The sequence below is a fragment of the Ictidomys tridecemlineatus genome, chromosome 15 (assembly GCF_052094955.1).
Source record: "Ictidomys tridecemlineatus isolate mIctTri1 chromosome 15, mIctTri1.hap1, whole genome shotgun sequence".
Taxonomy (NCBI): Eukaryota; Metazoa; Chordata; class Mammalia; order Rodentia; family Sciuridae; genus Ictidomys; species Ictidomys tridecemlineatus.
The window spans coordinates 4,103,945-4,119,882 of record NC_135491.1 but is presented as its reverse complement, the minus strand read 5'-3'; the positions used below and the strand labels follow the sequence as shown (position 1 = coordinate 4,119,882).

Here is a 15,938-nt window from a genome sequence, read left to right as displayed (position 1 = left end):
CAGGAGCACCAACAGTCAGAATATCCTACGTATTTATTCTTGTTATCTCTTACTGACCTCTCCAGATAGGTAACTTTTAATATGAATCACATGTTATGTTTGATGCCATTCTACCTCTAAGGGCTTAGCTCTGGGAGATCCCATCTTCCTCATTTTTACTAACACCACTGTTTTTTTATGTGTATTTTCTCCCAAGGTTGATGTTGATTTGCATTGTTCTGCAAAGTTATTTCCATCTTTCCTGGGTGAATCACTTGTGGCTGTGCCTCATTCTCTATTTCAGAGAACTTTTGGAAAGGCTGGCCTTGTCTGTGACAGATTTGGATTTCCTCTCCACTGGTTGTGGTTTGTCCCCAGGGATTTGTCTTGAATACTTGGTGTCCAGTGTGGCAATGTTAGGAGGTGGTGGGCCCCTTATGAAGAAGTGAGGCTTGGGGAAGGTTGACAGGACCCTGGAGCCTTGGTCCATTGAAATGGTCAAGGTAGTTCATGGACCCTGGCTAGTTCTCATGAGGGTTGTTAATAAGAAAGGAATGGCCCCGTATGCTGTCTGGCTTCCCATCTCCATGTCATCGCTCCCTCTCTCACATATTCCTGTCCTCAAGTCAATACCTATTTCCTAGGGTTCGGTGATGGCCCCTTTGACCCAGCTCCCCACAAGAGGGAAGGCAGGCAACAAAGAGGAGGAGCAAACTTCAAACCCAGGTTTTATTAATGGGGGAAGCTATTTTACGCAACATCCTATCCAAAAAAGGGCAAAGGATAGGGTTACAACAAACGGGTGGCTATAACTTAACCCCATCAGGTGACACCCACTCCCAGAGCTGCACCTTTCTCCAGGGAAGAGTCTCCTGGAGAAAACCAGGTTGCTCATCCTGACAAGGGACACGTGACAGGAACAAGCAGCCCAGGGGCTTCTCAGACTCTTCCATACTTGTTCCTATCCCTGGGACAGCTCCTGAACACTGAACCTGTTCCTAAAACTCACCTTCTTCCTCCTCCTAGCCACCGTCAACCAGCTTTCTCAAAGCGCTGTCTCACAGTGACTGGAAACTCCCTCTGGTGACCCTCTGTCCACTGGCCTGCCTGTGACACCCTGGTCTACTCCCTCAGAAAGAGGGCAGCAGTGGTGCAAACTGCACTATAGGATCGGCTGCCCCTCTTCATGCTGCCCCCAGACAGGGAGAGTCCTCCTGCTTCAGCGCCCTGAGCCCTCAACCTGTCACTAATGCAGCCTCATCTCAATTCTGCCTGATGTCAGTGGCTTCAGTCAGGGTCTAATGGACCGCCTCTTTCTGAATCAAGGTCAAGGCAGATTTACACTAACTTGACGTGGAACAGGACCAGAGAATTCTTAACCTGAGATGAAAAGAAAAGCTAGATCAATGTAGAACACAAAACCTACAGTTCTACAATCTACCATCAATTATAACCATACAGTCAGCTACAGAAAGCCTGGTAATAAAGGTTACACTACCATGAAAATGTACCCAAATTTTCACTGCCAACAGGACACCAGAGAAGTTCCACCCTGAACTCTTATGTTCTCTCATCCTGCTTTTACTAAGTTCTCCTCTAATACCCCCACCCTTTCCTTTTATTTTCTGGTCTGGAGAGAGAACCCAGGGGTGCTGCACCACTGAACTGTATCCCTAGCACTTTTTATTATTTATTTTGAGACAGACTCTCACTAAGTTGCCCAGGTTGGCCTCCAACTTGGGATCCTTCTTTCTCAGCTTCTTCAGTAGCTGGAATTACAAGCCTAAGCCAACACACCTGGCCTTACCTAACTTCTAACTGCCCTTGGCTCTTCTTTTTCTTATGAGTTTTTTTCTAAATGGGGATATTTAATCAGTATAAAATTCCTTCTCCAGGCCTGTCCTCTCCCTGAACACTGTGGGCAAAATCAAAACAGCAGAGAGATGAAGTCTGTGCTAGAAGATTTCAGGGGACATCAGATTGGAGTCTGCTCTGGAAACAAAAGGAGCTTTACTTGTTAAAGTGAAGAAGATTTTAAAGGAAGAGCACAGATAAGAAAATAGAAAAGACAGGGTCCCGAGAACCTTCCATGAGGATAGGCTCAGGGCCAAGGCAGACTGAGTGACAGGCCTCCTCAGGCAGCAACCCCATGGGTGGGAGGTGCAGCAGTCAGAGGTCAAGGAGGATTAGTGTTCAACCTTTGCAGAAGAGCCTGAAGCTGCAATTTCATAGCACTGGACCTGGCCAGCATAAAGAAGGGAATATCTGGGACTTGTAGGAAGAAATTATACCAGGGTCACTGTGGTCAGCTGCAGGGAGCAGCCCTCCAGGAACTCCTTGTATTCCACCCTCTCCTGCAGGTATGAGGGTTGGAGTTGACCCTGTGCTTGCCCACATGTGTGCTGCATGGCTTGCTTCTGCTGTGCCACTGCTATCTGTGCTCAGAAGATGTGTCCCCAGCTCTGCCATATGTGTCCTCTGCTGATGTTTCATGGAGCACAGGAGCTTCATGCAGTCATGATTTAGCAGCTCATCTGTGGGCATCTCCAGGCTGCACTGGCTCCTTAAGACTCCATAAAATATAGTGGAGAAGGCCTTGGTGCACATTCCCTGGGAGCAGGATACTGCACACACCATGCCTCATCACTGACACCCACGTCCTTCCCAATGCTTGGGGTAGGTGTCCTATTCCCAAGCCTCCACCTTCTCCATATGCCCCTCAGCATATGCTTCAAGTGACCCATCCTGTTGGCTACTTTATGAACCTTCTTTCTTATGACATGATCCATTGCCAAGAAATGGATGTGATGCCACCATCAGATGTCACAAACAGGAGCATTTACCTTGGTCTACACTCTCCATACCCCAGCCTGCCTGGAGCTGAGGCCAGAGAACCACAGGATAGACCCAGTTCCAGGTCCCAGCCTATTCCCAGAAGAGAAAGGAATGGCAAAGGATGGGACAGAAGCCAGAATTAGCAAGATGTGGGGTCATGAACTCTGGGAACTCAGAAGTCCAGTGAGACACACAAACCCTCTGTGGTCACTCAGAGGTCCCACCACAATATTTCCTGAACCTTCCACAGGAGACACCATCAGCCTTCAGGGATCATGGAAAAACAACAGTCTTTCCCAAAGTCCGTGACACTTATTTTGAAGTTACTAACAAGGAACTGATAATTGCCTTAGTAATTGTCAAGTATGGAGAAACTTTTTTCAGCCTTGTCCTGGGTTCCCCAGACCTGCACTGTCAGTGCCTCTACAGGTGAGGTGATAATTGCAGCCCCAAGGGGAAGTGAGGTCACAGGAGTGAAAAACCTTTATCTCAGGGTGCAACTGCCTCCTCCCTGTGCTGCTGTCAGGACCTCACACTGAGCTCAACTCCTTGTTCACAAGAAGCAAGGTGAGTATTTTCTACTTCAGCATCAACAGTCAGGAAAAGAAGTCTGAGGACGTGGTCATGTCTGCAGAGGGGTTTGGGGGTAGAAACTGATTCAGTGAAAAGGTGGACAAGAAAAAGAAATAAACCCTTCACTATGTGCTGAGCAGTATAAGGAGAAGTGTCCCTGACCTGATGCCAAGTCTTCCTGGCTCTTAATGTTATTTAATAAAATATACCCTGAGGAGGTTTACAGGTGAATAATACCATTGTTAGTGGGTTTTATTTGAGATGAGCCTGAGGACTGAAGTTAGTCACTAATCTCTTCTTCTCATTACTGTATAAAATCATAGAGCATATTTTGAAGTGCTCCATAGCTGTTTGTAGTGTCTTCCTGCCCATAGTAAAGGTGACAATGGAACTGTAAGGGTCACCTCATCCTGTGCAGAGAACACCTGGGACTGTGTCAGAAATAAAAGTGTTGTGTTTTTCCTAACACTACATTACCATCCGCCTAGTGCAGACAGGAACCGTACCTCCCTGAACCCTGTGCTGTGATGGCTGAGGCGAGACTTCTCTCCCTGATGCACACACAAGAGAAGGCTCATTGTAGGGACAGGAACTGCACAGTGGTTGATGGAATAAATTGATCTGTGGTATTTCCTCTGGTTTAATAATATTTCATCATTAATCACAAATTTATGACAGTTTTCTCTGTTTTCCATGTCACTCAGCAAAAAATCCACAAGCTCCAGCTTCTACTGACATGTCTCTTGTACTGAAATGTCCTCTGCAAATCCTGCTTCATCACTGACGGTTGCAGTAATGTAGCTGTCATGCCCAGGAGCTCTTAGCCTGATATTAGTGAGGACTCCATTTCTATCCTAAACTATTTATCAGAGATTAGTGTTTCATGTTACATTATTCAGGACCAAATAATAATTTTGAATATTTCCTTTAAAAATTCTACTATCCTTTATTTCTGCAATGACACATATGAGTATTTCTGATCTAGAATTAAATATTTGTTTACAAAGGATATTCTTCCATTTATTTATTTTAAAATTATAAAGTACATAATTTTTAACAACTTTTTTGAATCCTCAATATCAGTTTTTGCTCATTTAATTTTTAAACTTTTTTATTAGAGCATCAGAGTTACACACAATAGTAGGCTCATTTGGTAATTATGCAAGCATTTCGCTGGCATCATCCAGCGCATTCCCCCTGTTCCCTGTGGTACTGAACCTTGGGTCAGTCTTGAATTCACCAACATGGACACCAGCAAATCTGGAGGACTGCATGATCATTTGTCAGTTTGGAATTGCTGACAAAGAGGTTTATATCTGATCCAGTAAGTGGACACCATCAGTTGGCCAAATGTTTGCATCCATTTTAACACTATTGCCAGTTCATGAGATTCCTGCTTATCTCCATCTTGCCAATTGTGATATTTCCTAACATTTTATTTTAGATTCTGGTTGGTGTGTGCTTATACTGAGGTGCTGTTTAAATAATTATGTGAAATTTTCTACCCTCCCCCCATGATTATTAATCATTCAACAATGACTTTTGTCTTGAAATACCTTTTGAAAATGATCACCTATTTTCTCTTCTATTATGCATTCTGTAAGATATAACAGCACTGTATATATCAAACTCACCCAGTGTGTGGCACTTGATGAGTGTTACCCATCAATTTAATGTATCCTAACATGTCATTTCAACCATATAATTCACATTTGTGCTGTTTAATACTCATTTTCTTACCCAAGACCACAGAAATACTCTTTTTGTTATTATCAATGTCCTATTGCTCACTTTTAAAGTTAGTTCAGAAATTCTCTGAGATCCGTTTTTGTGTAGGGTGTGAGTGGCAATTGAAGTTCTTTTTCCAATGTGACTAGCAAATATCAGTTCTTTCTGAAACTTTAAGTGTTAAATTCTTTCTATGAATTGTTCTCACTTTTTATTGCCTCTCCCAGGTTAGCATCACCTGATGGTAAAGGCTCATTTTTCTACACAGCACACTGTTAAGTCTCCCCATCAACCTGTGCATCTTGAGGTCTTTGCAATCCCACAGGTGCATGCAATGAAAGTTACCCTTGGCATCAAACATTATTTGAAGATGGAGATCTCACTATGTTGCTCAGACTGGCTTTAAACTTCTGGGATCAAGGGAGTCTCCTGCTTCATCCATAGAGGTAGCAAGCAGATACAGGTGCTTCCCTCTGTGCTTTGGCACAACTATTTTCAATGAGTCTTTTTGCTCAGAGGAATGACTGTTGTCATAATGAAAAGGACATTGTGCTGAATGACAAAATGGTCTCCAGGAATGTGGCAATAGGACTGATGTTCTTATCAGTGACTACTGTTGGAATTCTGGGAAATTTCTCTCTGCTTTTTTATTATTTAGTCCATTCCTGGAATGACTGTAAATTAAGGTCCACAGATATGATTCTCAAGCACCTGATGATAGCCAACTCCTTGGTCATTCTGTCTAAAGGAATTCCCCAGATAATCACAGCTTTTGGGTTGAAATATTTTCTCAGTGATTTTGCATGCAAACTTATTTTGTATATTCAGCGAGTGGGCAAGAGTATGTCCATTTTCATCACCTGCCTCTTGAGCATCTTCCAGAACATCACCATCAGCCCCGTGAACTTCTGTTGGAAGGATCTCAAAGGAAGAGCTCCAAAGTTCATTGGCTTCTTCATTTCCTTCTGCTGGGTCCTGTACATGATGGTGAATTCCATTTTTCCTCTCTATATGCTTACCAAATGGAGTAGGAAAAACACAACAGAGAAAAGAGATCATGGGTACTGTTATGTAGGTCATGACAAAATCACAGACTCAATATATGCAGCCTTATTTGTATTTCCTGAGGTTGTCTTTTCCATGCTCATGATCTGGTCCAGTGGCTCCATGGTTCTCCTTCTGTACAGGCACAAGCAGAGGGTTCAGCACATTCACAGCATTAAAGTTTCCCCCAGATCTTGTCCTGAGTCCACAGCCACCCAGAGAATTCTTGTCCTGGTGGGCACCTTTGTGAGTTTCTACACCCTCTCCTCCCTATTAAGTGTTCATATTGCTCTATTTTCCAGCTGGGAAGGGTGGTTGGTGAACATCAATGAACTAATATCAGTGTGTTTTCCCATGGTCAGCCCCTTTATTCTCATGAGCCATGAAACCACCCCCTGCACTCTCTCCAGGCTCTGCTTTGTTTGCATAAAACCCACAAAATCTTGCTGGGTGCTGTGGAAAACATTTATTATCAGGAACCTGGAAGACTAAGACCAAAGAATTACAAGTTGAAGGCCAGGCTCAACTGTTTAGCAACACCCTGTGTCAAAAAAGGCTGAGGATGAAGATCAGTAGAAAAGCATCCATGGGCTTAATCCACAGTATTAAAATATAGGTAAAATGTAGCCTAATCTTACTATCAGTATATATAGATTGCATGTTTTTTATTTGATATTTCATCATTTTTCACACTCAAAGCACCAATACACAAATATATGGAAAAGTCACATGACTTTCTGACCCTAAAAGGCAGTGTGGCCTTCAGCTGGTAGTGGCACCCACGTGGCCATGGTGGAGGGGAGCAGAGCTGGTGGTTCTCACCCTATGTAGAGCATCCCACAGGCAGCAATCCTAGTTCATGTTCTTGAGGGAAACAGAATGGAGTCATTCCCAGTTCTTCCTGTGCAGCGTCCACCTGGGCCACTCCACACACCCAGACTGCACTTGGCAGGAGAGAGGAAGGCTGGTGGGAGCACAGTGCTCCTGCTGCCTGCTGTGCCACCAGAAGGAGCCCTGGGTTCTCACCTAGGAATCGCACCTCTCCTGCTGGGACATGTACAAGAGTTGTAGCATAATGTCACACTCAGATTTGGTGAAAAATGTGCTCAGCTGTTATTCAAAATGGAAAGATCACACCTTTATTTCACTCTTACGAAGTAGCAGTTATCACAGCTCAATGGTAATAAATTTGTGTATTTAGGCTAGATTGTATTCTTAGAAGAACCAATTTATGTATAAACAGCGATGTTGATGGTGCAGACAAGGTCCTGAGAACTTCAGTGGGGGAGGGGAAGATTCATGGGGCTTCCTGGGAAATAGCATCATGGAAGGACTGTGGGGAAAAGTGATTACTATAGGACATTAGTCTCTTTGCCCTCAGTTGCCCTAGTATCTATGTTCCTCTGCCACCCATATGCTATCTTCTCAAAGGCCTCATGAGTAGCTGAGGTTTCCCTGTGGAAGTGGATTCTTTTAGGAATGATTGAAGGTGCTTGAGTTTTAAGGCAATACCCAACTTCCCAGGGAAACATCAACATTTTGAGGAGTGGAAGTGACTTGGTAAGTACTTGATTTTCAAGGTGTGAAACTAAACCCAGCTAGTATCTGGATTACCTGTGGAATGAACAGATCCTCCCCAACAAAGGACTTTCATGTGATGAGAACAGAGATGAAATAAAGGGAGGCCCAGGGATGAGGAGAGAGGTGGAGCTGGCCCTGCACATCCTGGGGAATGCTCACTCTGGAACCTTCCTGGAGGCTTGCTGAGAGGCCCAGGCCTCACCTTCCTCCAGTGGCTGCCTCAGCACTCCCTCACCTGTGAGCCCTGGCACTCAAGGGCATTTACTAAAAACACCCAGGGCACTGTTAACAGTGAAGTGTTGAGGGAGGGACAGAGCACGGCTGTGTGATGGACAAGAGAGACAGAGGGCACAGGGAAATGGACAACAGACATGAGAAGGTGAAGCAGAGAGCCTGGTGCATGAGGTCCAAAGAGCGTGGGCAGGAGAAGCTCCTGGGAAAAAGGCAACAGCATGTGACGTCTTGCTCCAGGTTAAAGCCCATGCCAGGCTTTGACTTCACAGGACAGAGTGAGCCAGGAAGTCATGGCAAGACAAGAACAGAAGGACAGGTCGTCCAGACAGTCAGATGATGGGGTGGGGCTGGGAAGACTGAGCTGATGTCAAAGGACAGGAAATGGTAACTCCTGCAGAACACTCCTCCTCCTCCTCACCTGTGACCAATGTCACCTGCCTCCAGGGAACTGGTCCTTCTAGCAAGGAGTTGTTGGTGAACACCCCTTGGGCATCTCCCCTGTTGGCTTTCTGGGCAGATGTGGGAAATAGGGAGAGGTGCCTCCTGGAGGGCTCTCTTCCTGCCCTTTTGTTCACCAGGTAGGCAGGGTGAAAGAGGGGGCCGGAGAAGAAAGGAAATCTGAAATCTACAAAAGGAGCTATTGGATACAGAAAATGGAAAATTAAAAACCCCAAGACTGTTTGGCCTGGGAAAATAAAATGAAAAAAGAAAGCCATACATTGACAGCTTTCATCTCTCCCAAGATAAATCCTTCCCAGATGCTGGCTGCAGGAGGGGAGAGAGTGTTCCATCAAATCTAGAATCATAGCCTCTAGGATTATCTTCTCCGGGACAATTCCTCTCCAGGTGCTGGCCGCTGACAGGTGCTTGCCCAACCTGACAGTCTCACTAAATCACCTCTGAGTAAGCCTGGTGCCTTTCTTTGTTTAGTGGCTCATTTCCACCAGGATAGTGGGTCCAACAGGTCACCCATCCCTTTATCCCCTGTCTTATGTGACTTTGTTCCTCAGAAGAAGAGTTGAGCTGATTCCTAAAGTTTGCGTGCGTCCTGCATTTTATTGTCCTTAGGAGCACGACCCCTGCCCCGCACTCCATCAAGCATCAGCTCTGGTCTCCTTCCTCTGTGGAGTATTCTCTCTCTCCCTCCCTCTCTCCTTCCCTCTCTCCTTCTCCCCCTTCACCCCCCCATTCCATCTTTAAATAAATTTTCGCTCTAGCCTTGGCATTTTTGGGGTACTCGATCTTCAACATTGTGGGATTGAGGACTTGATCCTGATCTCCAAGACTGGTTTCAACAGGCATAAAATCACTGGGTTCCCAGTGGAGGGATGCCCAGGTGAGAGGAAGAAGGGTGTGATGGCAACAAAGGGTCACTGGCTAATTGAGTCAGTGTCAGTGGGAAGCATGTGATGGAGACCTGCTGTGGGCAAAGATCAGGAGAGGAGGAGCCCACCTTGGTGGACAGTAACTGAGGCAGATTCATAGTGTCAGCAAAGGAGGTGGAGCCTGGGGAGGGGACAGACATTGGAGGGAGGAAGGATGTGCCCAGGAAGGGAGGGAGCCTGAGGGAGGGGCCCCTGGTTGTGAGTGCACTGAAGCACCCAGGAGCAAGGGGCAGGGCTGCAGGGAGGTGGGTGGTGGTCAGGGGCAGCATGCACCTCACAGAGGAGGGAGGTGCCTGGAGGTTGAGCACTGTTGTCACTGAAAGCTGGGTCCTTATCCCCAAGGCCAATTCAATAACTAGGAAAGGTGCCTCCTGGAGGGTTCTCTTCTTTCTCTTTGAGAAAAAGGAAAAAGAAGTTTTATTGCTTTGCTGGTAAAGGAGAAGCACAGAGGACTTCCGTCCCAGAGGCTGTGATGCTGCCCATGAGGAAGAACAGAGGGCTTTGAGAGAGTGATTCATTCCAGGTGCTCCCTGGGGCTGGGTATAGGATTCACTGGTTAATTTGGGAGGTAGCCATTCCCTGGATCTCCTGGAGCCCTCTCTGAAGTCTGAATTACTTGGTTCCTGTGGTGGGTGTGTGTTCTAAGACAGAGACCTGGGCCTAGGATGGGAAAAGTTAACCCTGTTTCCCCTGAGGTTAGAGGGAGGTAGAGAGAGAGGAGGGAAAGAAAATTTATGCATTTTAAATAAGCCTCAGAGATAAGCCATCATACAATCTAGAAAAATCTCAGTTTTTCAATTTATTTTGCAACATTATCTTCAAAATCCTTGTGTGTCTCTACTTCTGACTCAATTCCTCATAGATAAGGCAGGAAATTAGTCAATGTTTCCATCAAAGAATGGATGAATAAAGAAAATTTGGTTGAAATAGTCAATAGAATATTATTCAGCTATAAAGATTAATAATTTTTGAGATATTATGCATTCCTCAACTTTTAGATTTAACTAGTAGATATCATATAAGTAAAATAAATCACATACGGAAGATGTAAAGATAAGAATGTGGATGTCATAGAAATAAAGAATAACATAAATACTGCTTAGGCTGGGAAATATAAGGGAGTGGGGGCATAGAGGTAGGTTGTTTATTAGGTTGCTTATAAAACACCCTTATAGAAAAGAGTTGGTCATTGTGGTACAAGTCTTTAATCCCAGCTACTTAGGAGGCTGGTGCAGGAAAATCAAAAGTTCAAGGAGTGCCACAACAACTTAATAAAACACTGTCTCAGTAGAAAAAAAAAATTAAAAAAAAAGATGAGGTATAACTCAGTGGCAGAGCTTCTCTGGGATCAATGCGAAGTATGAATGAACATGATGAACCAGCCTAATTCCATTTTAAGATTAGGAGCCATCTCATCATAAAGTCATGAAATGTTAATTTCTGTGTTACTATAAATTACTATGATTTCTAAACTTGCTTGGAATGCCTGCCCAGGCCTTGAACTCACCCATGCCTGGCTTTCCCTGACCAGATAACAACCCTCTCTGAAACCTCAGTAATGCCTTATAAATTCTGGTGTTGGGGTCTAAATTTATTCGCTATCCTAAAATATTAAGCCATGTAGATCATTAATCTACTATCTGCCTTTGTAGTATGCTTGCCAAATTCCTGTTAGCTGTAAGTCTCAAGACACCCTCCCTTTGCAACTTTTTATGCTATAAAACCATGCTCCTAGAGAGCTGGGGTACTGTTTTCTAGAAAGGGTTTTCAGGACAGAGAGTCCTGGCCAGCATTACAAGCTTGCTTTAATTTGATTTAAAATTGGTGTTGGTGGTCTTTTCTTTGCATCATGGTTTAAAAAAAGGAATAAAGGAGAAAAGGAAGGAAGGACAGGCAAAGGAGAAGAAAGTGAAGAAAAAGGAAAATGTAATGGAAAGCTATAAAATCTGTGTCTGCACCATAGAAGGGGGACTATAGTTCATAATAATTTCTTGTGTACTTTAAAACAGCTAGAATAGATTTTCAATGTTACCAATGCAAATAAATGATGAACGTTTAAATTTAAAAAAATAAATAAAATAAGCCTCCGTGGCACAGCAGCAAGGGCTATATTCTGAGCATGAGGTGGACCACTGTTATGCTATGGCCTTTGAGGGTGTGGGGCTCAGAGGACTCAGGGAATGGACTGACATGGGAGTGGGACTTCGTAAGTAGACAGGGGATGGGTAGAAAACACAGATGCTGGAATATGCAGGAGGGAATCAGGTGAGTGTTAAGGTAGCTGGCGCAAATATCCACGAGAAACTTAGCTCTAAGTTCAAACAAAGGTTTATTGACAGAATATCTGCCAGGTTGCCCTTCTGTAAGGTACAGCAACCTACTGAGAAAGAACTTCCCAACTAGAGGAGTTCAAAAGTAACCCTGGGCTTGTTACTTGGCGTCTTTGCTGTGGTTTTCTTTAGTTAGGGCCTCTTTCTAGGTGGGTCTAATGGGAAGGTCATGCCTGGGAGGATAGCTACTGATTTTCAAAATGGAGTTACTTTGACCTGAGGACCTAACAGTGAGGAGGGTAAGACTGTGGTCTCTGGAAGAAGGGGAAAAGGGCGATTTTGTTGTTGTTGTTGTTTTTCAAAAGGTCATAGAATTGGTCATTAACATAGACTAGAAAGATTTGGAGAAAGTGAGGAATGATGGAGATTTAGAGGATTCAGGGATGGAGGGATTGAGTAAGGAAATGAACCTCCTGGTCTCCTGGCCCATTTCCACCCAGAGCCTGACTCTAGTGCACACGTGCTCACTCAGCAGACAACCTCTGCTTTAGCTCAGCACCAGTTGCTCTGACTACACCTGCAGTGGGCCAGACACAGAGGAGGAGGGGCTGCCAATCACTCTGGGGTCTGCATAGAAAACACAACTGATGAACCCAGCCTAATTCCATTTTAAGATTGGGAGCCACATCATTACAAAGTCATGAAAAGTTAATTTCTGTATTACTATAAATTACTGTGATTTCTAAACTTGTTTGGAATTCCTGCCTGTGCCTTGAACTCACCCATGCCTGGCTTTCCCTGACAGGATAACAATCCTCTCTAAAACCTTAGTGGCTCCTCAAATCCTGACTCCCTCCTGATCAGGTAACAACTCTCTCTGAAACCTCAGTGGAACCTCATAAATTCTGATGTTAGGATTTAAATTTATTCCATACCTTGACATGTTAAGCTATTGTGAGGATGGCCTTAGGCCTGAGCCTAAGCAACACCATTTTAAAAACTACTGTTTGAAATCTGCGGTCTCATCAGGCACATATAACAGATTCCTCCAGTATGACCTCATGCAAGTTACTTTCCCTCACCTCGATAAACAGAGTGAAGCCTCTGGCAGGCTGTCTTCACCTGATAAGAGGGAAGGAAGAGAAGATCAGGGTGGAGACCACCAGTGTTGAGAGCCTCAGCCAAAAGGGCCCCAGCAAACTTCCAGCTCCCAGCAAACTTCCAGCTGCCAGCTGATGATTGGCTCACAGCGGCCCCAGCAAACTTCTAGCTGCCAACTGATTGGCTCCTCTGCAGTGATGCTCATTTGGTTGTTTCCCTGCCCTTTCAGACCACAGAGCTGCTTATTGGGGGACTTTTTTGGCTCTGCCCACATGACCCAGCCAATTGGCCTCAAGATCAGGAGGAGGTGGGGAGGTTGAGAGGCTTCTGGGAAGCTGGTGGTGGCAGTTGGGCTCTGAGGGTTTTTCTTGAAGAGCTGTGTGGTGCGGTGTGTGTGTTCTAAAAATAAACTTCATTTCTTTTGACAAGTGGCTCCTGAATTGTGCCCAGCCAGACTGCGGCACACCAGTCCAGATGTTTCTGACCCCAGGGTAAATGATGTCATGGAGAAATCCAGTGATAGCTGATACAGATTGAAAGGAGTCATCAAAAGCCCCAAATTTAGTAAAATAGAACCAATTAAAAGCGATTCAGCCAGTCAAAACAAGGATACACTTGAGCTGGAGAGCCTGAAGAGGACCTGGACTGACATCTCATTACTTGTCATCATTTCCTGATCCTCAGCTCTCTCAAACTCTACCTCCTATCTGGACCTTGGTGAGAGCCGCAACTTATCCCTGTGACGCTCTCCTCAACCCATCATCCATTCCACGCCAAGAAAAGCCTACTTTGGTTCTGGACCTGATCACCATGGTCTGAGTGAGTGTGCATCTGCTTGACAAAAAGCCTAAGGCTTTAGACTTTTGAACTTAGCATGCAGATGGATGTCTGTCATGAGCCTGTCATGATTAAGTGTGTTTGCAGTGCCTAGAATTAATCTAGAATTGTTTGTTATGAATTGATTATGCCTGTTGCAGTGTCTAGCATAAAGGATTGTTATTTTCTTAATTAAGAACCTATAGAGTGAAATTGTATTGAGTAATTTCAGTGAATAAACCATTGAAAGGGGCAGAAGATCATGGATATTTTTTATTTCTCCCCTCAACCCCTTACAATTTTGCCACCTCGTGACAGTCCTGTAGATCATTAACTACTATCTGCCTTTGTATTTTGCATGTCAAAATCCTATTAGCACTAACTTCTCAAGGCACCAAACTTTGCAATTCTGTACTATAAAACCTTGTTCCTGGAAAGCTGGGGGGCTTGTTTCTAGCCCATATTAGGAGAGACAGCCACTGATCAGCTCTCTTTGGGTACACAAATACAAGATTGCTTTAAAATGAAGTATAATTGGAGTTGGTGGTGCTTTTCTTGTGTTGAGGTTCAAAAAGAACATGCTTTAAGTTTTCATTATGCTTCAGGCCAGTACCTGACTGGAAGAGGCCTCCTGACTTAGCCTCTTGAGCCAATGGAAAACATTATTATTATAGTGTCACCTCATGGGAAATTTCCAATGACCAATGGCAGAATTCAGAAATTCTGCACCTAAAATCAACCACTCTTCCTGCCATTCCTCTCAGATCACACACAACCAAGTGCATAAAACTTCTTCATACATAATTCCCATGGATGTACAGATAATGGAGGAGGAGAAATCAATGATCTTGGTATGCGCCTATGAGTGTCCCCCAAAGACTTTGCATTGAGAGGGAAATTTTCAGTATCTTATGATTATTTAACAGCCTCTGGCAGGGTTTGGAGGAAATCTTAAAGACACCAGGGTCAAACCAAAAGACCCACAACTTTCAGTACTCTGTCCACTCCACCCTCATTTCTGCATTGATGCTGAAAAAATAGAAATCAGGCACTGATAATCCAATCTCCCTCCAGTGTCTTGAGAAAAATGGTAGAAATATATTACTACATATAAAATATTACATATTTGGACTTTGAATTTCAAGTTATCTTAACTCTTTTTTCTTTGTGTTATTCATTTTTAACATACATAATTTTTTTTCAGTAATACAGTAAAACATTTGTGTTCTTTAGCTGTTTATTCATTCAGGAGTCTACTAGGGAAGGGGCCAGAATCTTGCCTCCTGGTGCATGAAACTCCAGGTCTTCTGAGGCCACAGCTTCCTCTTTCCCATGTGAGCAGAGACTTCCCTAGTCTCTGTGTTGCTTTTCAGGTCAGCACTATCAGGGAGGTTAGGTCCAGAAGTCTGGTGTGGAAGGCACACGATAAACAAGTATTGAGAGGACTCTCTTCTGTGAGGAGCCTGCCTCGCCTAATGCTGCCCTTGAAGCCATGCAGACACTATGCTCCTTTCATCCCCAGGATCCATCCACTGCTCAGACAGATTGTGAACTTTGGACAAGCCTCAGCCTACTTAATGCCTGTCATGCTCACATTTCTCTCTTTAAGAGATCATGATATGGCACATCCTCAATTGATCCATATCAATGTGTGTTTTACTCCAACAAAATTGAGTAAAAAGGGGAAGAGGAACAAATAAGGGAGGGCTATACTTGAGGCTGGTTCTAGAGTTCCTTTCCTGACTTATTCCTTATTTTTTTCCAGAAATATCTATATAAATTAATGCATCTCTCCATGCCAGACAAACAAAACAAGCCCCACTTGGTAGAGAGAAAGTGAAATGCATGCTGCATGTCACTTGGATAGAGCTCCTCTCTGGGCCACTAAGTCTCTTCAGAAGGAAGGGAGAGCTCTCCTTACCTGCAGCAGGTGGGTCTCAGGTCGCCTTCTGTGTGAAGGCAGGTTCTCTCAAACATTTTGTGCTGCACTGCAGAGGTATCTAGAGCCCCAAAGGGTCCTGAAGGGTAGGGAAAATGAGAAATGGAAAGGTGGACTCACAGGCCTGTCAGACTGCCTTGTCTGATGTACCTACCATTTTCCCTGTAGCAGATAATCTTCTCTGTTCTCCATCACAGCACAATCCATTCATTGTATCTACACATGCACTTTAGAATATCTACCTCACTATTCTATACGTGACCCAAGTACCATCTGCCTTTCTTCACCCACAGAAATTTTGACACTGATACTAAAGCCACAGTCTTGAAAACCTGAAGTTTTCCCAGGTAGTTAATTTCTTGGTATTCTCACTGTGTTAACATATGGCCTCCCTTCAAAGTTTGTCTTTGCTCATATCAACACAGATAGAACTCAGTCCGTGCCCATTAGATC

At 44.2% G+C, this 15,938-nt stretch overlaps 1 protein-coding gene across 1 annotated transcript; it reads left to right on the top strand.

The window, feature by feature from the left end:
• The first annotated feature begins 5,679 nt into the window (after positions 1–5,679).
• LOC101974538 (vomeronasal type-1 receptor 4) lies at positions 5,680–6,651 on the top strand. Its single transcript, XM_005341798.3, has one exon. The coding sequence runs from the start codon at positions 5,680–5,682 to the stop codon at positions 6,649–6,651; it is 972 nt and encodes a 323-aa protein (XP_005341855.1).
• Positions 6,652–15,938: the final 9,287 nt, after the last annotated feature.

Bases quoted from the DNA above. Each gene is read 5' to 3' on its own strand.
- LOC101974538 (XM_005341798.3), top strand. From the start codon at position 5,680: ATGGTCTCCAGGAATGTGGCAATAGGACTGATGTTCTTATCAGTGACT.